The 24,505-nt window shown below is 42.7% G+C and overlaps 2 protein-coding genes across 5 annotated transcripts in view; both read right to left on the minus strand.

Annotated features, from left to right (window-relative positions):
* Positions 1–295: 295 nt before the first annotated feature.
* stk17b (serine/threonine kinase 17b (apoptosis-inducing)) lies at positions 296–14,328 on the minus strand. The gene is made up of 7 exons (XM_030427928.1): positions 13,714–14,328; positions 8,294–8,506; positions 6,801–6,939; positions 5,281–5,407; positions 4,842–4,890; positions 3,991–4,170; positions 296–3,900 (listed from the first exon to the last, which is right to left on the minus strand). The coding sequence occupies exons 1-7, from the start codon at positions 13,833–13,835 to the stop codon at positions 3,663–3,665; spliced, it is 1,068 nt and encodes a 355-aa protein (XP_030283788.1). The 5' UTR covers positions 13,836–14,328; the 3' UTR covers positions 296–3,662.
* Positions 14,329–15,510: 1,182 nt separating this feature from the next.
* Positions 15,511–24,505, minus strand: part of hecw2a (HECT, C2 and WW domain containing E3 ubiquitin protein ligase 2a) — a 43,141-nt gene continuing 34,146 nt past the window's right edge. For all 4 annotated transcript variants that reach the window (XM_030427857.1, XM_030427856.1, XM_030427854.1 and 1 more), the window contains exons 27-30: positions 23,895–24,009; positions 21,385–21,470; positions 20,369–20,481; positions 15,511–19,897 (exon numbers count right to left, since the gene is read on the minus strand). In XM_030427857.1, coding sequence (XP_030283717.1) covers positions 19,786–19,897; positions 20,369–20,481; positions 21,385–21,470; positions 23,895–24,009 — 426 coding nt within the window. In that variant the 3' untranslated portion in view covers positions 15,511–19,785. The remainder of the gene's footprint in view (positions 19,898–20,368; positions 20,482–21,384; positions 21,471–23,894; positions 24,010–24,505) is intronic.

Consider the following 24,505-nt stretch of genomic DNA (forward strand, 5'->3'; position numbering starts at 1 on the left):
TCTTTGCACTAAACTGACGGCTGTAACTCGTTCTGCTGAATGTAACTTCAGATCATTCCATGTTTTGGGCGGAGAAGGTGAACTTTCTTTAAAAGTTGTGTAGCAAGTGTTCAGCCAATGTAACATGAAGTGTTGTTGATTATCTGCTTGTTAACCTGTGTGCATGTCACTATGCTGTTTGTGCTGTTAACCAAAGATGGAGAGCGGGTTGTTTCAGCAGGTGGCAGCAGAGTGTTAAAAACATCTGATCTGCAGTAAAATGGCTCAAAAACAAGACATGAAACACTCCATCAGATATTTTCTACAACCTTTAATGAGCTTTTTCAGTTTGCTTTGTGATGCTTACATATTAGCCTGCAGTTGATCAGAATACAATACAGATTATGTCTCTCTCTTTTTTTTTTTTTAGTCATTTCAGATGCAATCAGAATGCTCATACATTAAAAAAATATAAAATGCAAAATAAACAAACATCTCGTGAACATTTCGTTGTGCTTGTGGCTGCTGGTTTGACTCCAACCTACAGTTTCCTTCAGTCGCACACGACAAACAGGAATGTTGTTGATACCAGTCGCCTGATGTCACTGCTGCTCCGCGTCTCGGCGGCCTGAATGTCGCTCAGACTGGTAGCTGCTGAGGATAACAGTACAATAGATGTACAAAATAACAAGATCAGCGGCGCTGCATCAGTCATGTTCAAGTGACAGACTGACAATGAGTGACGTCACTGCGGAACGAGTCCGTCTTCTCTCGAGGTTCAGCTACGAGTCAAGTCTTAAAATCTTGTTTTTACAACAGGAACAGGAAAAAGAAGCTTAACTTGTATCTGAGAAATGTTCCGATTCAAGTGACATCATTTCGGCCTGGATCGAGATTATTTCAAGACGCCGACACCTGAAAGAAACTGAGATGAAGCGAGATTCAAGCTTATTTCATTACAGATACGCCTCCCAGCTGCTTCTACAACAAGCGCGAGTAGAATCTGCCGACTGGCCGAGATGAAAATCTTCCAGTTTTGAAGGATGACAGCATACAGATGAGAGCATGGCCGTGGCTGGAGACGCCCAGCTCCGACACAAAGGCCATTGTTTTGTACCAGCTGCTGACGACAACAAACAAACAAACACACAATGTGGTCCGATTCTGTTTGGCCCCTCGGAACAAGAAGAGGAATGTTTCTCTGGAGGTTTGAGAGCGATCAGAATCTGCACTTTAAGGAGGTGAGGTCGTTTCAATGAAGGCAAATCCCGTGAATCAATAGCACCTCGTCACACAGCGGCTCTCTACGCTTCTGCTCTTTCTACACTGAAATCATCGTTTACACTTTCTCATCACCTAAAATCCTCTCACGTCTACATATCTTAACTCCCAACGTCACAACTTAAAGGAATAATCGTTCAACATTTTGGGAAATATTTACCAAAGACTGAACTTTTTCCTCTGCCCTTCCTACAACACTGACACATTCCTAACTCCATCCAAGTATTTAAAAGGAGCAGTTTGCACAAAAATGAAAATTCTGTCATTATCCACTCATGCTGAAGAAAAGTCAGGTGAAGTTTTGTAGTCCACAAAACATTTCTGGAGCTTCGCAGCGAAACAGCGTTGCAGCGTTCTGAAGTAGCTGGTGAAACAAAATGGCTCCATACAGCTTGTAGGATGTAATCCAAGTTTCCAGAAGCTCTGAGATCCCAAATTGATTTGAAAAGACATTATTTACACCCGTTTTGTAAGATGAAATCATCACCGTAGCCGCTAAGCTACAAGTGTTGAACACCTCAGGAGAGACGGCACGAGCTCAGACGCACCAACATTTGACAGCACGGAACGAGTCAACAGAGAAAGTTGGATTAACATGACTGACGATCAGCTACAGCTCACTTTTAGCTGAGTGCATGCTAACTTTTAGCTCAGCAGCTACAGTGAAGATCTCAGCTCATAAGAGAGTCTAAAAAAACCGTTTTTTTTAAATCTATTTGGGACCTCGGGGGCTTCAGGTGACTTGGTTAACACCAGACGACTTGTAAGGAGCCATGTTGGTCCCCAGCTGCTTCAGTTGTTTCTGAGAATGCTGCAACACTGTTTTGCTGTGAAGCTCCAGAAATGTTTTGTGGACTGTGAAACGTCACCCAGCTGTCCAGCCGCATTGTGCCGAGTCAATAACGACTAAATCTTTATTTTTTGGGTGAACAGTTTTTACGTAATTTCCAAACTGTCCCTTTAAACGCTTCTTCTCACGCCCAACACATCCCCAACTCCATCAAAGACTTTGTTCATCTTCCTCCTTCTGACTAAACCATCTGACTCACTTCCACATTCGCTTTACTTCCCAGCACCACCTTAAATCCTCTGTCCTTTCATCCACCCACTCCTCGACGGTCAAACATCTCCATTTATTTCTCATTAACAGCATCGTCTTGTTTTAAATAAACACCTTAATCATCTGAAGTCTCCCGATATAATCACAACACTTCCTTATAAGACACGTGAGCACATTATTTACATAAAAATATAAAGTATGAGTCCAGCACATAAATAATAATAATAATAATAATAATAGTAGGCCTCTAACATTAAGAATACACAACACAGTGAGCGGAGAGTGAGCAGCATGCCCTGAGATGAAAACAACAGGAATAAATCACTTCAGGCGCCCGGACCCGACAGAACCAGAGTAGCTTTATAGACACGGCACTCTGAATGGCTTTGGTGAACCTCTCAGACTTTTAGAAATACTTCTGTACGTGTGCTGCTGAAGTAAGAAGTGCTAATATGGTGTTCTCCTCTGCCAGCTAACAAAGAGGAACCAACAGCTCGCTGGGGTGAGGACATCATTTGAGTAAGAGCGGGTGTGGCTGCTGATCGGTGGAATGACTCACCGACACTCTGAGCCGTTACAGTTTAAAGTTTCTATCTCAAAATGTCATGAATGTGAAGATTTGTTGCAGTTTAAGCCAATAAATGTGATGATAACCTGAACACAAACAGCCTCTCGGTTCTTTGGAAGGGGAATGAATGTAATCTAAAACCCTGAGCTAGTTTTAAACACTTGTGCTACTGCAGGGAAACATACGAGGAATGTAACGAAGCCTCCCGTCTCGCCTCTGTTCAGCTTGAACGTGAATTACAGAAACAGCGCGGGTAGAACGAGACGGAGCTGCGATGCAGACAGCAAAAAAATGCAAATAAGGATGTTATCACACTTCCTCATTGCAGAGAAACTCTGTTCTGCTGAAGCACAAGTGCAACTCAACACTAAGAACACTTCTGGTTTTAAGGCAGAGCGTCGTTAACTTTTACGCGTTGTGAGAAAATTAAGAGACGTGTTGCATAGATTTCCCTACAAATACTCCACTAGCCTTCATCATCACAGGAATTTTTTTTTTTAGAGATTTTAACAATCAATCGTATTAAATACTTCAGGTTAAACACGGCGCATTAATCGCAACATACTGTACAATTTTCACACTTTTTAACAGCGGTGATCAGAGACGGATCTCAGAATATTTAGCTGGTTATCTTTGGTCTGAGTGGTCGATCTTCTGCAGATTAGTGGAATATAAACATCATAAGTACTTTGAGTGGCGGGCAGCAGACAGCTGGTACTCTGGAGGCTTAAAAGACTTTAAAAGCTCCCTCTCCCCTTTTTAGATTTGACTTGCTCAAAAGTCACCGTCTACAGCAGCCGGCGTTTCCTCGTCGAAGCGAAACCTTTTTGCGTGAGAGTGAGGCGACTCCAGGAAGTTCTCCTTGTCTTCGGGGTCTTCGGGCGGGGCGGCCCACTTGGTGCCGCAGCTCCTCTCGCGGACGGTGCGGGTGGCGGCGGCGGGGTCGGGGCTCAGACAGAACTGCTGCCACAGCCAGGGGTGGCTCATACACTCGGCAGCGCTGGGCCGGTCCCTGAGGTCCAAACACAACGGAAACACTCAGAATCCAGTTTGATTTCTTTTACATACATCATGTGAGTGTTCAGACTCCGGCTCTACTCACTCTGGAGCTTTGACCAGCAGCTTGCGGATGAAGTCCACAGCCAGCTCTGACACTCTGGAGAAGGCCTCCCTGCTGTAATCCACGTTGACCTGGGACACGTTCAGAAACGTCTCCTGCTTGTCGTCTCCGGCGAACGGAGACTCGCCCGTCACCAGCATGTAGGCGATCACACCCACACTCCTGAGGAACACACACACACACACACACGGATGAAGGAGACGCGCTCACAAGGTCTCACTCAGTTAATAATCCTGTGAGAAAACACAAGTCCTGCTTTCATCATTTCACTGAGAACAAAGGTGATCATTAAAATAATTACCCAGACTGTAAACAGTTATTAGCGTGGCAGAGTTTGTTTGTGGCTTTACAAACTGAAATGGATCGGCTTCGGTTTCATTTACAAATCATTTGGGTTAAGAGTAAAAATGAGAGTGAGATAAAATCCCTGGTAAAGATCGTCTGACGGTCAGAGTGACAAATGGAGGATGGAGGGGTCAGAAGCAGACGGGTGGGAGGGCTCGGGTCCACAGACAGGCAGACAAACGCCGACTGTGCACGGAAAGTAAAAACGGAGCACGTTGGTTTTGATTGACAGCTGCTAACACTATGGTAACAGAAGGCATGACGACACAGTCTGCACCTACAACTGTCTCCGTTATCAAAGTTTCCGTCTGATAAATCTCAGGATAGACGAGCACAGCCTGAACAAGCTTCTTCTCGAAGCCCCGACCGATCTGAAAATATGCCACCAGCATCTTTATTTTACTTTAAATCTCCACAACGAAGACTTTGATAACGGCTGAACATCCTCCAACATAAACTCACTGCAGGTTTTGCAAAAACGTGCTCACCATAAGTCAGTCGCTGTTGTGATTGGCTCATAATTCAAGATCTCTGGAGCTGAAAAGACATGAAAGAAGAAGTCAGGTTTCATTCAATATCACAAGAATGTCTTTGTGTAATTTCCTGTATTGTCTCATACCTCATGTTGTTGTTTTTCCCCTATTCTGAGTGTTACTTAATGACTTTCTGTTGTGTTTTCATCCACTTCTCTGAGCAGATCAAGCTGACAGAGGAGCAGGCAGAGCTCTCTGTGTGACAGCAGCTGCTTTTTAACCACTCTGATAATGAACTGCTGATCATTTGTGAGTTTCTCTGAGACCTACAAGAACATTTCTATCAGCACAACACCAGATAGGGTTCACTCTTAACTTTAATGTGGTTTTACTGCGGGTGATATCTTGCCTCGTGTGTGTGAGTAATCAGTGTGTTTTATGAACATCATCTCACCAACATATTCAGGCGTGCCAAGAATCTCTCGGAGCTCTCCGACCGCGCCCAGCCTGCGTGCCAGACCAAAGTCTACGATCTTAATGTCTCCTGGAGGAGACAGGCTGGTCAGGAGGATATTCTGCGGCTGAGAAACAAAGAGGCAACAGGGTGAACATCATGTCGAAAGCAGAAGTTCTGGAAATATGAGACGTACTTTGAACTTGTGCTCAACACATTAAATCTCTTGGAACACTTAATCATGTTTTGTCCTGCCGGCGAGAGGTGTTTAACTTTCTCTAAGTACTCTTAACGGGATTATTTGTTCAAGTGCTGGAAATATATCGACCACATGACACTGTAGAAACATTAAACACGGGCATTATTGAGTTATTGCATCATCTTACAGAAGAGGAGAACGTACAGTACGGTTGAGTTTGTGCTTGTTTTGTTCTGTTTGCACAGGTTCTGATGTCGATTAGCACAAACAGTCACAACTGGTCATGTTACGCTCGCAGCCAGAGTTTACACTGGAGTTACTGCAAATGTCTTGATGTCAGATAACAAAACATTTACTTTACGACCTGGAGTTAGAGCCAGGGCTGGTAGATGCACAACATGGACTGCTTTCAGCTGACACTGATAACCAGTAATCACCTGCTTTTCATGACTGGTACTGATATGATCACCGATAAGTTCAGGTTTTAAAATCTACGTTGTATTGACAATCGATGATAGATAACTCTGAGACTTGTTATCCTCGTTCTTCTGCTGTCTTTATTGCTGAATCGCAAAAACTATTTTTAGCGTGACCTCAACCACCTCCTGTATCTGTGTGTGTGCGTGTGTGTGTGTGTGTGGATGCTACGCTTGCAATTTGATTTTGTTTATGCAAATATGACGTCAACAGTGTTTTTGTGGGGAGGCTCCAGAGGGAGACCTGCAGGCTTCTCCACCGGCTCTGATTTGCTTTTTCATTACCAGTTGAACTTCGCCATGTGAGACAAAGGGGTGAAAGTTTGCTTGTAGCCGTGTCAGGAGTCGTGTTAACATTTCCTGGTTTTGCTGCTTCATAATAAAAGCTTTACAATAACTACATAATGAGGGACTTTTATCGTTACAGGAAATCCCTGCTGCGCTGAGTCAAACTGAGCTGAGTTAGTGAGAGTGTATGGAAAAGCCCCACTGAGGGGAGGAGGTGGAATTTTTTAAATTTTCAAGGTGTGGGTGAATGTTTCAGGAGTGGTGTAAAAATCACCTACGTGACACCTTTCAGTAGAGCTTCCTCTGTTTGCCCTGAGTGAAAGTTTCTGTTACCACCTAAAATCCTGAAGTCTGAGCTCTGAGCTCGACTGTGCCACGAAAAAAAAGGAAATTGGGGTTTTCTGGTGCACAAAAAGGGAATTCACAGCCGAGCACTTAAGGGGCGAGTTTGTGGTGAAGCAGCGAGTGGGCATGTAAAAATAGACTCTCTCGGCTCCGGCTACACTTGTGATTTCCTGTGTGTGTGTGTGTGTGTGTGTGTGTGTTTGTGTGCAGACCTTCAGGTCTAAGTGCACCAGGTTGCTCTGATGGAGGTAGTGGACTCCCTCCAGTGTTTGCCTGATCAGACGGGTGATCTGGGCCTCTGGCAGCAGCTCGTCAGACACACAGTGGTCAAATATCTCTCCACCCGCCGCGCTGTGCAAAGATAAAACACACAAACACGCTGTGAATACACAAACACACACACACACGCTGTTCAGGTAAAATATCAGGCACTTTCAACGAGAGAAACAGAAACACGATGTGTTCATGTACTGCTGGTTTCCTGGTGGTTTTAGTGGCCAACCCTCAGTCAGAAGGTCGCTGGTTTGATCCTGCGTGTTTCGACGAAGTGTTATTGAGCAAGAAATCAACCTCAAACCAGCTTCCTGATTACTCACCGGTAAGTACTGTCGGTAAGAACGCCAGCCAAAGTCGACACAAAGCCCTAAAATTGTGGCCAGAGGACAAAGTTCACCTGATTTTATGACATTTCAGGTTCGTCCACTTTGTGTTGTTCCTCTGAGCTCTTATTGAATCGTGCAGGCTGTCTTAGGTCAACACAGTGAGGTGTTCCTGTTGTCTTTGCTTTCAGGAAAGGACTTAAGTGTCTCCAACAACAAAGTATTAAAAGGTGTGGTTAGAAAATCATAGCGAGCCACTTTAACCCTTTCATGCACAGTGTTCACTACAGTGGACAGAAAACTACTGAAACCTTTTTCGACTGTAGAAGGTTTTAGAAACACTTTTGTTCAGATTTTAATCAAGTTTTTCTGACATGATTTCTGTGGACGTGACGCACCACAGGTGTAGATTCTGCCTATTTTGATTTCTTTGTTGATTCTTGGGGCCTCTTTGGACAAAACGTAACAAGGTCAGACAAAGTACATTTTGTTTTAGTGTCGTAACACCAGACTACAGAGCAGCTTCTTTCCTCAGGCTGTGAGACTCCTCGATCTATCTCAGCAGTCCACGTAAAAAATCCTACTACCCTACATAGATAATTTAAAATTCGATCTGGTGACAGACATTGAGAACAGCCAATCTTTTTGCTGAAACACTCTCGTACTTCCAGTCTAAGTCTCCTTCTGTTTTGATGAGACAAAATAAAAAGATCTGTCAGATAAGGAAGGACAGTTCGTTTGAAACGAAACTGATGAAAGGTAAAGACATCAGGACATCATCTTGATCTGGAGCTTCAGATAAAACTCCACTGTAATTCAACAAACATGAGTCTTTTCGTTTTGAACCGGATCCTGATAAACCTGTTGGGACGAATGAGGATTACATAAAAAGCAGTGAGTGTGGCGGCTCCTGAAGACTGGACAAACGGGACTTTGCCCTTTAGCAGGCACTTACAGGATCAAACTGCCGGCCGTGAGCGTGTTTTTGCTTGTTTGAGGTAGAAAAAATTAGTCAGCATAAGTGGCATTAGACCGGTTATATAATGTAATTATAAACTGATTCTAAAAGGTGAAAGAACGTGTAACTGCTGTTGCCGTGAACTCACTATTCCAGCACCAAGACGATGTCGTGATCGGTCTCGTATGCGGCGTGCAGGTTGACCACTCGGGCGTTGTTGCGGGCCATCTCCAGGACGGCCATCTCGTGAGTGACGTCGGCCCGACAGTCACGACCTCGCCTCCTCTTCCGCAGGAACTTTGCTGCGAACACTTTCCCCGTGGCCTTCTCCACGCAGCGCTTGACCACAGCAAACTTCCCCCTATCACAATAAAAGCATGAGGATGGAAAATCACATGTTAATCACATGTTAACTGGTTCGTCACATTAGAGTCATGGGAAGCACACACACCCCCTACATCTCAATTGCTTTATTATGTTAACCAGAAACAAAAATATGTCAACGTGTTTCCACAATACTTTCAAAATAAAACACAATAAATTATATAAATTCAAGTGCCTCCTCGTCTTAATGTTTTTGCACGTCAGTACATTTTTCTTCTTTTGTTGGAGGAACGAGATTTGGCTCTGCACCAATCATGGCTGTTAAAAGGCTGTTTTTTCTCTCACTGTCGCCAAGTTCTTACTCATGGGGAAAATGTTGGGTCTCTTTGATTAAATGTCATGAGATGACTTTCGTTGTGAATTGGCGCTCTACAAATAAAGATGTCATGTCACAACTCCTGAAAGTGACGGACCTGTTACATGTTTTTGTCCGTCATCGCCTTTTGTTTCATGACAAAAACCACCAAATTGTAAAAAACAGTGTGATAAAGGTGACTTGGAACTTTGATAACTCTCTGCACAGACAGAATGCTTTATATGTGGGAACTGAAGCCGTTATATCCATCTGTGCTCTCACTCTCTCTGTACAACTTGACAGGACACAAAAAACAATACGTAAACAAGAAACATCACAAATTGACTCTCAAATTGTTGTTAGAACTGAACCTACGCCGCCCTCACTGAAAAAAACCATCAACTTTTTGGCATCCAGACGATATTTTATGCAATTCATGGAAACACTTCTCCACAAGGCCTCGCAACGAAGGCCACAAAAGAAAATATCCAAAAATAACCGTAGAGCAACGGCTGTGAAGGTTACGGTCCCAGAAGGACTTCTCTTAAAGAATAGAACAATTGAGCTAAACTAATCCTACCGCAGCAGCACCACCCATCACTTTTACAGTCTTATTTTCATACATCTGATAAACAAAATGTGTGAAATGCTCGAGCTGACAGCGGAGGCTGACACTGAGGAAGTCTGGGGAGACTTCTGCTTTTTTAAATGTCTGTGTCTTCCTGTGGTATCTGCCCAGCAGCTGTTTAATCAATAAATGTTCACTCCCCTGCACACTAGTGGAGCAGTTTAAGGGTATGTTGACATGTGGCAGACATTTTTCTTTATTCCTGACTTTAATTATACATTTATTAAAAGGAGAAGTCCAGCAATTTAGTACTGCGCTTCAGTTAAGTTATGAGATTTGCAGACACAAAAGTAGGTCATAATCAAAGCAGCAGATGTCGATCATGAAACGAGATCATTAAATTCCAATAATGCAACACAGAAGAGCTGCAGCGACTGGTCTATTAACGATCAGTCAACTGAAGGGAAATTAAACACAGACTTTTTCAACCAAAAATGTCAAACAATTGTTGGTTCCAGCCTCTTAAATGTCTGAAAATAAAGAGTGTTTTTGTTTTGAACTATTGGCTTTACAAGGAGCAACGTCACTTTGAACTCTGGGAAATTGTGATTAGGACACCAGTAATAAATCGATTACTGGTGAAGATTAACCTTCAGATAAATTGATAAAAATAATCGTTAGTTGCAGCCCTAAAGAACTGTAGTTACTCTTGAGACCTTCCTTCATCAGTAAATGTCTGCACCTTTTCAAACTTGAGAAGGTTAATGTCTCATGATATAAAAATAAAACGTGTGGTCTTGCAGCACATCATCTGGGTTATTTCCTCTTGACAAAGCTGGTCCAGCACCACAGAGGACAGCTGCCGTACAGCTGCTGTTCCAGACTGAATAACACTCCTCACGATGAGTTCACTCGTCTTCACGTATTAAATCGTTCTATTGCCCCTTTATTAACTAACACGGATCCACTTTTGGTGACCAGAGACACGTCCACCGCAAACCAACAGCGTATCAGGTTGTTATGACAACAGCTTCACCCAACAAGCCAGTGGACACACCGGCATTTATTTTGAGCTGTTTCTCACGTCCAGTATTTACCTTCCATTAGCCGTGGTTCAGTCGACACCAAAACTCTCTGACTCATTAGCTTCCTGGATGCTATGCTAACGAGCGTGTCACCAACTTTGTCGGACATTGGGAGCCTGGCAGGAAACATACAGCTGTTTTATTAGAGCAGTTTTGCTGTAAACAATAAAAAGTCTGACTGATACTTGATTTTATGGGTCATAAAAACTTTGAGATATGCACACTCAGAATGAGTGAGTAATACTGGGATATTCTAATATTTCAATTGATTATTGTGCTGTGACATATCCAAATTGTTATTGTGTGTTTTGTCAATATTTTTGGTCCCAAAAATAATGTAACACATTTCATTTGATTCATTTTTAATGCATATCCCAACACCCCTAACTAATTTTGAGACGTGTATATCAGCAGATATACAGACATTTTCTTGCAGTGATCCCTCTCATGTAGTTATCAAACACTCGCAACACAAACATGTAACTGAGGTTGAATATTTTACAGTTTAAGAATAAACTTTATTGTTCGAAATTAAATCAGTGCACTGAAACATTAAACTCAACTCAGAATTTAATGATTATAAATCATCCCAAGCTTATTTTGCTGCATTATAATCTAATATCGCTGCATGTTGGACAATAATTACAGATACCGATAAATCTGTGAAAGGAAAACTAATATATTAGGCGAGCTGTAATAAACAGCCGCCAACATTAAATTTGTGGCCTGTAAATCTAAAACAATGAGCTAAAACAAGAACTTCAGAGTTGGTTGGCGCTTTGACCTACTCTTCTCATAATATGCACTCATTTAATTTGATGGTAATAAAGAAAATACTGATTAATGTTTAACCAAGTCCACATAAAACTGATTAATCGATTCTAAATCTAACTGATAGTTGCAGTTTGACGTGAGAAATAGGGCGACACGATGACACGGAATGTTCCACAGCTAAAGGTCATTTTTATTGACCTCATTAATATGAATTCCTTCAAAGGAAAATGTAGCTAACTAGAACAAGAACGTACATTATCATCTCCTTGAAATTATTGCACATGTTAACTTCCCTTTTTTTTGTCAAATCACACAGAAATACGCGAAACAGAAGCGGCTTGTGCCATTTCTTCTTTCTACAGTCTGGTTTCCACATGTACTCGTTTCATTCTTCCTGTTTTGACATCCGAATTACACAGCGCACGCCGCATGACACATCACTTCAAACACACCTCAGAGTTCTTAGGATATGACCATCCACCATCAGCTGTTGCCATGGTGCCCACACACACACACACACATACACACACACACTGCCAAACACATGACAAAGGTCTACTGTAGCGCGATGAAGTCAGGTCTCCTGGCACGGCGAGGCTCGTGTGTGAACAGTGGTTGAAGCTTACGGTCCAGAGTCCACACGCCAAGTTAACGTTAGTGTATTGAATTATTTGACTGTGTGCTCTCCAAGTAAACATTACAGACAAAACAAACTTGAGGTTACATTGTATGAAAACTGGTTAGTTTAAAAAGTGTTTCTACGGTCAATGTGATATGTGGTTATTGCATTTGTCCCCTCATGTCTTTTGTTGTCTAAAACTGTAGTGACGCAGTGCTGGCACGAGTATCATCTTTATACAACAGGGCTGCAACTCACGATTATATTCATTGTCTGTTTGTTTCCTAAAGTTAAAAATAAATAAAACTCAAACTGTAAAAACTAATTACTGTCAAATAGGAGGAAGAAAAAGGAAAATATTCACATTTGAGGAGCTGAATTCAGACGATTTTGACTTGCTTCCTTGAGAAAACAAGTCAAAATCGATTAATCAGTAATGAAAATAGCTGCTGATTAGTTTAAAAGCTGACAACTAATCAAATAAGTGTTGCAGCCTTCTTAGAGCTGCTTAGATAAAGGACATGTCATTGCCATAAAAGGAAATTTTTTCAGGTTCCCTTCAAATGTTTGTGATAATGTGATATGTGGTTTCTGTGTTATTCCTCTCATCTGATGATGTCTGAATCGGTAGTCACACTTTGGTAAACATCACGCTGTACTCTGTGGTTCTGGCACAAGTTTCAAACACATTAAGTCGTGATCCAAACAATGATAAGATCCTCGATTAATCGATTGGCTGTTTGGTCTATAAAATGTCAGAAAATTGTGAAAAATGACGTCCTGCCATGTCTTGTTTTATCCACAACTCAAAGATGACAGAAAATAAACAAAAAATATTCACATTAAGAAGCTGGAATCAGAGAATTTTAGCTTTTTTCTTGATCAAAATAGTTGTTGATTGTTTTATAGCTGACAATTAATCGAACGTTGTAAGCAAACTGAGGAACGAGGAAGAGCAATATCCATGCAAAACAACCTCTACAGCATGTGTTGGTTTAACACTCTGTACATGTTTATCTGAAACTACTTATGCCAGATATAATTTGACAAACAGCTCCATCACTCATCAATTATTTATCAACAAAATGATTCAAGGAGTCATTTAAACTTTGCAAAATTACAGAAAAGCAGCGACACAATCCGTGTCACTGTGTGAACAACGAAATACTGTGGTTTCCTAAAAAGGTTTTTAAAGTTTATTACTCAATATATTGCATTTTGAAAGTAACTTGCTCAACACTGTCTGACAACATACACAGATACCCATATATATCTGTGAATACTAGTATGTCGTCATAATTATATATAGTTGTAAGAAAATCCCCCAACACACAAGTTAGTCATGTCCAATGTTGTCTAAACCCGTAGTGACAATGTGGGCTGGTAAAAGTATCATACATATATACAGAATATGAGTTTAAAGTTCACTACAGGGTGCAAAAATTACCCAAATGCGTGGTGAATATTCAAATATCACCCTTGTTTCCACTTGGCTGGTTGCTGGTGCTAATCCAGCGCCCTGATATCAGAGAGCTGACTGTGATAACAAATGGAAATGTCTGACACACACTCAGGCTGCATTATTAAACTTTTCCTGCACTGTCAGTCAACAGTTTCCACGCTGATGCAGTATTTCATAGTGGGATTATGATCTAATAAAGGAGATATGTTTGTAATGCAGTTAATCCTGTTAATGCCAGTTTGACTTCTAATCAACAATCCAGATACTTTTGGCAGAGATCACAGTGAAATGAGTCTTTAACTGAACTTTTAAGGCTTCTCGCAGACAGAGAGGAGACTGTGTGAACTTCTCTGAGAGTTTTCAGGGGAACATTTCACTCACCTGCCGAGCTCCCCGGTGATTTCATACACACTCTCCACGGGCTCCGTGCTGATCGGGGTCTGGATTTCGCTGAGCAGCCCCGCGGACAGACCGCTGCGACTGTCCAGCCGTCTCCGAGACATGGTCCTCTCTTTCAGGCTTCAGTCCTGCTGCCAGCTGGATACCGACCGACCGACCGACCGCGCTGAACGCTACCGAACCGAGAGATGCACGACCACACTAAAGCTACGAGTCTAGCTAACGTTAACACCAGCGGCTGCACTACAGTTACATGTTAAGTGTTAGCTCCGCCGGCTGCCCATGCTAACGCTCCGTACGGACTCCGGCTAGCTCAACCGCCGCTAACTAAGTTAGCTCAACGGTCAATGTCGCGGCTTCAAAAAGTGAATTAAACCGACTTTCCTCAACTCAACTGAAGAGAAGCAGTCCGTGTTTAAAATCTAACCCTACAGGTGACGCTAGCGGGTTAACTATCCAGACGAGCGAGCGTTAAATATCCTAATAAGTCGATCCGGAGAGTTTTCGATCATCTTTACATCCTCTCTGTTTGACACTTTCTCGACACGTCACTGCCCGGCGCATGCGCACTGCGGCTGTGTTTGAATAGAAGGAGGTCGCAGTTATTTGAAGGGAGAGTGAAGTTTGTACAGGTGAGTCACCTGGAGGCTCAGTGTGACAGCAGGAAAACACCTGGAGGAGCTGTTTACACCGACAACAGACTGAGGGAAGACTTTCATCAGCTGGTTTATAAATATAACTCCACCCCTCCACCCCACATCTGGAGTACCACATCTGTCAAGTTTAAATTGTTTATCTTTATTGATTATCTTTATGTGATTGTGATTTTGTTGAGAAAAAATGAAAACTTATGTACTATAAGAGAAAAAAATCTGATAGTGAGATAAAAAGGTATGAAAGTAAGGTAATACATAGTAAATAAAAAGTCAAAGCGATAAAAAAAAGTCATAATAATGACATACAAAGCCAAAATTATGAGGGAGAAAGTCAAAGTTATCAAAAAAGGAATCATTTTGTAGATAGAAAGTAGATATTATGAGATAAAATGATTACATGGTTAAAAAAAGTGTTAAGTACGACAACAAAGTCATGATTATGAGGTAAAAAGTCAAAATAATGAGCGAAAAATTATAATTATGAGAGAAAAAGTTGAAATTATAACATAGAAATTCAAAATTATGTGATAAAAGTCATAATTATTTGAAAAAAGTAATCAATATGGGACAGATACTCAAAAATATATATTAAAAAAAGGTAATTATCAGAAAAAATGCAGAAAATTACGAGATAAAAAGGAAAATTATAAGTAAGAAAGTGAAAATTATTAGATAAATATGATTATGTTTATCTCATACTTACGTGTCCCCTTACTTCCTATCTTGACATTGTAATCATATTTTTTGACATCACTTACTATGTTGTAATCATTGTTTAGTATGTTTAATATATTTACATTTATGTAATTCTTTTGTCTGCTGTGCACAGCTACATTTTGTTTATCATGTGGACGGCCTGGAAGCCTCAGTATAACGTGTACAAGTCATTTATTAGGGATAATTATAAAATTTGATTATTTTAAGTATATTTTCCCATATTATCTTTAAAATTTGTATTATTCAGAGACCTTTTATCATATTTTCTTTCCATTTTTCCCCATTTGCCTGGAAAAGGTTAACAATGTGTCTTAATGAACTGTGATTTATAATAAACTATAAAGATGACACATTTTGATATTTACTCATACGACCGGTACAGAAGATAAATAAGGCTCACGTGTCGTTAATCTCAAATTTTCCATTTGTTCTCTTTTATTACAATCATCGGGGTGAAATGGAGACACACATACAGGAGCTTTGCATAGAGTGGAATTCTGAAAACCGGAGCCGGGTCCTGTCAGAAAATGTAGGAGGAAAGACGAGAGGTGCGACTGTCTTCATCTGGATGTGAAGCGAGTAATCAATCTTACCAGTGCTCTGCAGCAGAAAAGCCTCGATATATGAAAAACTGACCGAGTGAGTGTTAACCCTAACGTGAAGCATTGTCGTTGTTGTTGTTGTTGTTGTTGCCCATGCCACGAAAATCTGCCCGTCAAGCAAACATGAGGTGATGTTCTGGAGTGGGATGTGTTTTGTTAGACTGAAATAGAGAGAGCAGGCCTAATGGTTGACTTTGCAAGCCCCAAACCTTTGGTACATTCGGTGCAAAATATATATTTATACACACAACAGGACAGACATACGTATACATTTATATACAAAGAGACAAACAGGACCTCACACATGGTACACGTACATGTGCTCTCACGTTTCACAAAATCAAAACAGCCCTATTGATTCACCACTGACTCATGAGCAATGAACCATAACCATCGACCTATTACTAAGATAGGCAGACACGCACATGTGAAAGGAACAACGTTTTTTTTTTGAAACATGCTGCCGAGATACTCGCCGTTACACTGTCATAGAGAAAACAAACTACTGCATTCACACCGTGTCCGTTCCCAGAGCTAAAACTAAGTGGCTAGAGCACCTATTCCCTACACCCTGTTCCCATGAGCTTCACACTCAAGGTATGACAGTGCCAGGTAAGCATAAGGCCGCATGCCTCAAGTGACACAACTTAACCAGCTCCCTCACCCCTTTTTTCTCAATGGATAGCGATATCCCCATGCAAAAAAAGCTAGTAAGGACAGTGTGTTGCACTATTTCAGCATGCAATATCGAGCTATAACACAACGCCATCTAGGGGTCTCTGCCCGCGGCACGGCTCACAGAGCTGACCGGGAAGATCCCGCATGCAGTATTGGACTGGGAGGGGGGGGCTGGGATACGGAAGTCTGCCTCCACATGTTGATCACATGTGGGGCTCTCTAGCTCTATTCCAGCCCCTGTGGTCTAGCTCCAACAGGACTCTGTACAGTAGGTGTAATCTTGCATGCACCCCATAGAAAACGAGTAGTATGTCTGTGTGTTTGCCTGTGTGTGTGTGTGTATGTGTGTGTCTGTGTGTGTGTGTGTGTTTGTGTGTGATCAGGGTTTTGGGTCGTGCACTTAAGAGTTAATGTTTTTTAATCACATGCTTTCAAGACAAAACTATTGTCCTGCATGGACGTGTACGCCAAAAAGTTCTAAAGTACGATATCCAGACAGCCCTACAGCCCGGTGCTGCTTCCTGATCATCATCATCATCATCATCATCATCATCACACCTCCTCAGGTCATTCATGAAAAGGAGACACTCACAGCTTCTTTGCCTTCAGCACACCTTACTGCCCCCTTGTGGTGATATCTAGTTTTGGGAAATTTAAAAGAGAAGTTCACCCAAAAAATTGAAAGTTCACTCGTCATCTCCTCCTCACCCTCGTGATGATGGGGTGACGTTTCGTAGACCACGAAACATTTCTGGAGCTTCACAGCAATAACAGCATCTCAACATTGAACTGCAAAGGAAGAAGGAAGCTCTGTCTGTCTGTCTGTTCTACACATATCTGCAGAAACGTTTATCTGATCTACTTCACACTTGCCAGGGTTGTTGCTAAGAGCCCAAGGAAGCTTCGAATTGGTGCAATTTGGAAACACATACTTACATAAAGAGCGAAAAGCAGATGGGACGTGGCTTCAGCACTCTACAGACTACTAAAGGACTTTTGAAATCCTACATTTTTGAAATTGTTTTTTGTTTTTTGGTTTCACGCATGAACTCCACAGATTTTAAACATGGTAGCTGATGGTTGCGTGAGACGTGACCTCATTTACTTTAATAAGAAGTGAGAAAAAAAAACAAAAGCAGAATATTAAATGAGTCTGGATGGGGGGGGGGAGACGCACTCAACACACTGTTTCTGCACTTCACCGTCAACAGTAGTATGCTAGCTGACATTAGCCTCGAGGGCTTGACTGTTGGCAGCACCGTGTGCCTTCAAACGCTGTGGCGTCCCGATGAGTCTGGATTAAGACTGGATCTGTAAACCCTTCACGTCTCCAGATCATCTGGACGGAACAGACGGTTTTGAACACAACATTTGTTCTCCTTATCAACAGAAATAGCTGGGGACTTGTTTTAAAACAGAAACAAACAGAACTGTCTGGTCGGGCTTGTTCACCCACTTCAGACTTAGCTTAGCACCTAAACGTACTGAAACTTTGACTGGATGAGCTGGAGCCATTTTATGTTTTCATGATTTCACCCCTGGAAGTCGGTCGGTTGGTTGGTTTGTCAACAGGATTACACAAAAACTACAAAACGGATTTCCTCGCAGTTTGGACGGAGGATGTGTCTCAGCCCAGAATAGACCCCAGTAATTTTTAGTGTGGATCCAGATAAAGGGACAGATCCACGTATTTTATTCTCACTTCCTTTAACACTGTGAGATACTGTAGGGTGTCAATATTTAAGTTAATTTCTCAGAGAATAATGCAAAAATCAGGTGTATCTAGTTGCTGGTATCAGTGAGTGAGTATAAAAGGGGACTGTCGGGCCTTGGCGGAGGTATGCACTCTACATTTTAAAACAATTCCTCATCTAATTCACATGTTTTGGAGAATGCCGCAACACAGTTTTTCTGTGAAGCTCCAGAAATGTTTCGTGGACCACCAAACGTCACCTGACCTTACATGAATCTTCACATTTGGATGAACTGTTCCTTTAAACCCGCAGCTCCTTAACTTCCACCATCTTTGATTTGTGGGACATTGATCTGGGGGAATTAAATCAGCTTCCCTCATGAAACTTCACTTCATGGTCAGGAAAACCCGAGAGGCACTAAAAACGATCCCACCGCTGCACCCGGACGTCACCGGCGGGGGGGGGGGGCTCGAGTCTTCTTCATCCGCGTCACGTTCTGACTCCCCTTTTCCATCCGCTTTGCGTTTCCTCTTCGGCCGAGTTGCTCGAGGTTCATACATTCAGTCACTTATTTGGTACATTCATCACTCTAAGAGGGTGGGAGGCGATTACATCAGTGAGAAGGACGTCGTGTGTCATATTTATGAGCATCTGTCTGTGTGAGGAAATGCATCTATTACTCGTGATGTATGTGTGGAACAGTTCGAAGGGGGCCGTGCACTTCTGTTTCGACCGAAGTGAGCCTGTCGATGCGTCTGTATACTGGAGCGAGTGCATGTGTTGAACTGTAAGAAAGTGCGCCCAGAGCGCCAGGCGGTCGGGGCGTCCTTGTCGAGGAGGATGTGCATGTCGTCTGAGCCTCTCGCGGTCGTGTGATCGCTCTGATGTCGCAGTATCGAAGGTAACAGTCCCGACCAGCACACTGTCCACAACCCTCACCGATCAGACTCACTTTTCAATGTACGTCTATATTTCAGTCTTGTTTTTTACGCTATTCGTGTATGTTTGATGTGTGTTCGTGCACACAAGTGTTTCCCCAGCTCTCGTACAGGTAAGGAGGACCAGCCAACATCCAGCTTTAAGTCTAAAATGTCTCATCGTTCAATGCTGATAAAAAAAAGTCTGAGGGGGAAACACTGGTCTGCACCGTCGATAAAAACAAAATGTCTCATGTCTTGTGTGTGTTCTGTGCAAAGGTGATTCATGTGTGTGTGTACTATAGTTCATAACGTTGCAGCCCCAGTGCAGAAAGGACACAGTTTAGAGGTCCGGAGAGGGAGGAGGGAGCGTCGAGGTTCAAGAGCAGCTGTCTCTGAGGTGCAGGTTGGAGGAGGAGGAGGAGGAGGAGGAGGAGGTGCTAGAAATCCAGTAAACAAGGCCATTAACTGAAGAGATAAAGCACACATGTGGCTCGATGAACAACCATGAAAACAAGAAACTGTACAGCTTTTCAAACCGTCCTCCGATTCTCCGCCTCTCCTCCAGAAGGTGTTCGCTTTGACGAGAGAGAGAGAGAGAGAGAGAGAGAGGCGGAGGATCGGAGCCAAGCCTGCGTGCTGAGTGACGAAAAGCCGGTCGGAAAAGAAAAACAGCAGAGTTTTCCACGAGGGGGGTTAGTTGCCTTTTGAGGATATTAGTTTTGTTTTCCACGTCTCTCCGAAGTGAAGAGCGGTGGATCTCCAGATGCTTCTCTCTCTCCGTTCGAGGTTACTCCAAACCGAACGTGCTCGTTTCCTCGACAGCGGTCACCAGCTTCTCGTACAGCATGGAGAAGGACGGGTAAGGAGGGAGGTCCAGGCGATTAAAGCAAGTGTGAGCCCTGTGGAGACACACAGAGAGAGAGAGAGACAAGTTATCAGATCATCACTCACCTGTGAGACGGGATGTCTTAAAGGAGCAGTCTGTAGTTTTAGGGAGAGACACTTTAATCAGAAGAGAAACAGACAAAATGAACAAACTCTCTTTGTTTTCATGACTGAATGAACAAACTGACGACACAGTTTCATACTGGTTCACTTTGTTTATATGTGGCGGACCCTGCCACCTCTCTAGGTTCAAACAGTGTTCTGGGACCTTATTTTCCTCTGAGAACAGTTTTCATTTCCTATTTATATTCTTCTTACTGATTGTTCTACTGATATTCTTTATATTTTCTACTTATTTACTATAACTGTTTTTAACTGACGCTCACTATTGTTGCTCTCTCCTCTGTTGCTGTTAAACCATTATCCTATTATATCTTGTCTTAAAAAACAATAATTCCCCACAGTCCCTGAAGGTGACATCTTACCTGGGTAAGGAGGTGATTTTCCCCCACTTCTCCACGCAGAACCTGCGGGGTCCATTACTGCCCCGTAGAGAGGCGAACCCCTCGTAGGGAATACTGGAGGTGCCTGTCACGAACTAGAGAAGAAGAAGAAGAAGAAGAAGAAGAAGACGGAGGAGGAGGAGGCTATTAAAGTCAGGACAAGTATGAAAGCAGCAACCTGAAAACTTTAAATTGATGTAAAGAGAGAATACAGGTGAAACTAAATGTTTTAAAGCATCAGTCATGTTTGATGTTTTTGGCTTCATGAACATGTCGTCTTTCTGTTTATCTGTAGTGTCTCACCTAAAAGTTGATTTCTGAGTCTCATTCCCAACTAGTCAGATAATAATGCAGCCCTGGGTTACCAAAATTGTCAAGAACTGAGGCTTTGGGAGAGAGCGATGGGCCCTGAGCAGCGTCACCGTCTGTCCGTCGTATTTCTAACACAACCACTATCACGACTTACTGGTGAGCTGGAAAGTTACAAAATAAACCACTGTACTGTAAACAAGTTAACTATTTTAAGATGTGCAAAGGTGCAGAAACTACAAATACATTGTTTTATTATCTTAAATATTAAATGTTAAGTTTGTAAAGTGTATGTAAAATGCAAACGTAAAAAAATAATACACAACAACATGAAATAAATGAAATAGAAACTTAAATAATGACATTAAAAAGAACCATTCAGTCCATTAAAGTAATAACAAAATATGCAGTTTTTCTTTTGCATGATTATCACTCTTATAATAACACGTCCTCCAATCATGTCAGTTTTTAGACGAGACTCAAAGATCTACTTTTACCTGAACGTTTTCTAACTTCAACATAAAAACAGAAACCTTGAACCCCAACTCTTTAATCTAGAGACACCACAGACTGAAGTCTAAAGTCTCCATCGGTCTCCGGTGTGTCTCTGCAGCGGGCTGCTGTTCCCCGGAGCCTCCACACGAGGGCGGCCCCGCGTGCATGCGGTCCCCCACGTGCCTCCTCCGTACCTGCAGCAGCCGGAGCCTCTGCTCATTGTTGAACCGCTCCACGGCCGCCCAGAACCAGCGGATCACTATGTGGTTGTCATGGTAACCTGCGGGGAAGATGACACAGGATGATGGTGCATGAGTCAGATGAATAACCGTGTCGCCCTGCTCCTCCCGGCTCTTCCTCTCACTGTCTCCTCCTCCTCCTCCTCCTCTGTGATGGGTTTTTTTTTTGAATGAGCTGCTGCTGTTTAATGTTTAATGTCTGCAGCCGTTCTGTCGATTCCTCTATTAAAAGAGCTTCACACTGAGTCACGGCCCGAACGTCGCTTTGAGTTCTCTCCCTTGTCTCTCTGCTGCTGCTGGCCGCTCTTCAGCTGCATTGGCCCGACCCTTAAAGAGCCTTTTAATGTGATGTCTTGTAAATGGTTTGGACACCGGAGCCTGCATGCTGCCACTGAACACAACGCGTATCAATATGATTTAATAGAAACAACTCCCCAAAGTTCTCAAGGGCTCGTTTTACGGCACATTTCAGATAATGAAATGATTTCTCGGACTGAGGATTCATTATTTAATGTGCAGGAAGGAGTTAAAGTACCTTTTTTAGATCCTTTCAGGAAACCAGACGTGAATCAACTGGTTTCATCTTTGAGAATTCAAGCGTCTAGTTTGAATTTGAGAGGAACAAACTTCAAACTCCGTGTTGCAGCGTTGAAATTCGTCCAGCAGAGATGCAGCTCTCTCTCGCTCTCTCGGTGGTGTTGGAACATCGCGTCTCCGTCACAGTTTCAATGTGAACTGGAAGCCTTTTCAGAAGCGCTCCATCTGTTCCTCAGCAGCCAAATATCTCACGCTGTTTGACTTGTTGTTGCTGACTTTTTTTTTGTGTGTGTTAACAAGCACAGCGATTAGAAAGTTGGGAGCTCATTTATGATCAGCGTGGGAACAAATCCTCTGCGGCTGAACTCCTTTTTAAAAGGTCCCGTATCAGGTTCATATTTGTATTTTTGGTTTGTTTACATGCTTTAATGTGCAAAACAAACTGTGGGCATCCTGTGAAAGCTCTGTTTTAGTGCCTTTCTCTTTAAAGTGATAGTTGGGGTCTTCTGATGTGAGGTTTTATGAGGTACTTATCTCTAGTCAGTGTGTTAGCTGCAGGAGACGACCGTCAGCCAACAGCGAGAGGTTTTTCAGCCTTCTAAAATAAATTCTGAACATTTTTGGCGCTTTACGTTGTCAGACAGCCTTTTCCTTTGGCACCAATCGCCGCTGTCACACTTTAGGATTGGGGATATTGTAGTTTTTCTCCATAACGCCGTGAATAACAAATGTTTTTCTGAAAAATAGATCGATATCACACAAACTCGCGGCTTCTACGGAAGCAAATACCATCGATTCACAACCTTAACGCTTGTGGTAAGTCTGTGTTGTACACAGTCGTGGTCTAAAGTTCACGTCCACAAACATTCATGAAGTTTGGTTCAGTGGTGACTTTCTTACAGCTCTTCTGACAACGTGATCATTTTCATCTCCTGAAAGCTCGACTGAAGTTTGCTGCTGATCGCACGGACAAAGAGAAAAACCTTCTGGAGGAAAACAAAAGAAACAAAAGTTGTTTGGACCCAACAGCAAACCCACTGCCAAGCATGGTGCTGGTAGGATTATATGCTGTGAGGCTGTTTTGCTGCGAGTGGATCTGCTGCTCTAAAGAAAGTAAATGGAATGATGAAGAAGGAGGATTATCTCCAAATTCTTCAGGAAAAGCTCAAATCATCAGCCGGAAGATCTGGTCTCTGATGCAGCAGGAAATTGATCCCAAATGATCGTCTCCCCATCGAGAACATCCGGACTGTGCTGAAGAAACGAAGAGAAATTTAGTTGAATTTCACCGATTCTGTCCAGAGGACGAGCAGAAGCTCGTGGACGGCCCGGAGACATTTAACCAAATATCAGAATCACTGTATGTATATTTAACCCAGCAGATTTTGTCATATCCTTTAATAGACCTTTAATAACTTCATTAATACTGAACCAACCTTCATGAATATCTTTGAGACAAAGTGTTCCTCTCACAGGAACACGAGAGTCGTAGAAATCATCTTCATGACATTACGGCTGATCAACGTCCTCGATTCAGAACATTAACGTGACTTTTACGTCTGAATCCTCGCTGTTGAGCTGTGACAGACCCGACATGTGACGCCGCCACGCTCAGTCAGAGGATCTTGAGGGATGAAGCTGAATGAGCCAGTGTGAAATAAACTATCTCACATCCGTCATTCATATTCATACATCTCCCGAGAAGTCAGGCAGATTTCTGGGTTTTAATCCTCAGACCGGTTGAGGAAAAAAACCTGGAAATCCCTCCGAGAGTTAACGGATGCACACACACGCAGCTTGTGGATGAACACGTCGGCTGTGTTTTCCCATTTTTGGCTTTGCCAGTTTCCCCACGTTGCCGTCAGCGTGCCGCGAACGCTTTTCATCTCCGCTCCGTTGCCTCATTGCCTCCCTGCAGCTTCACGTACCTCCTCTGTACTCGGTGTTGTTCCTCCAGTCTGCCAGGTCGATCTCCGCAGTGCCTGCGATCACCAGCTCCAGCTCCCTGGCATCGAACACGGACACCAGCCGCACGTCCACCACCTGGAAACACAGACAAACAGATCCAACACATGGTATCACACACAGAATGAGTATTGTTGATCATCCATCATCGATGGAGGGAGTTACTGGATCGGATACTTTATTTGGAGGGCCACAGATTTATGATAAAGAGAAACACCAAGAGGCCGCACGTTTACATTCCAGACGTCTGACCGTCGATGAGTTAAAACGATGCACTTTTAACACGTTATAAAACAAAACACCTTGTTTTAATTCTGGCTAAGTAGGGCGTCAGAACGTTTCTCGTAAATTCCCTCCTCCGCTCCCGACGCCTTCAGTCAGACATGTCGAGGCAGAGCTCGTTTCTCAAGATCTCAAGCAAACAAAGAACATCAATTATTCTTCGATAATGACATGAGTAAGTCGTGATCCATCTCGTTATCACAGGAAACACGGAGGAAGTAATATGTTGGACTCCTGACTGTCTAATGAACGGGTTTGTTATCCGACTAACAAAGTTATCAAAGGAGCCAGA

Source organism: Sparus aurata, chromosome 9, assembly GCF_900880675.1.
Source record: "Sparus aurata chromosome 9, fSpaAur1.1, whole genome shotgun sequence".
Classification (NCBI taxonomy): Eukaryota; Metazoa; Chordata; class Actinopteri; order Spariformes; family Sparidae; genus Sparus; species Sparus aurata.

Coding starts and splice junctions, on each gene's coding strand:
- stk17b (XM_030427928.1), bottom strand. CDS start 13,835: ATGTCTCGGAGACGGCTGGACAGTCGCAGCGGTCTGTCCGCGGGGCTG. Junction 4,171..4,841: donor ACAACAGCGACTGACTTATG/GTGAGCACGTTT, acceptor TGTGTTCCTCAG/GAGTGTGGGTGTGATCGCCT. Junction 3,901..3,990: donor CTGCTGGTCAAAGCTCCAGA/GTGAGTAGAGCC, acceptor TTTGGACCTCAG/GGACCGGCCCAGCGCTGCCG.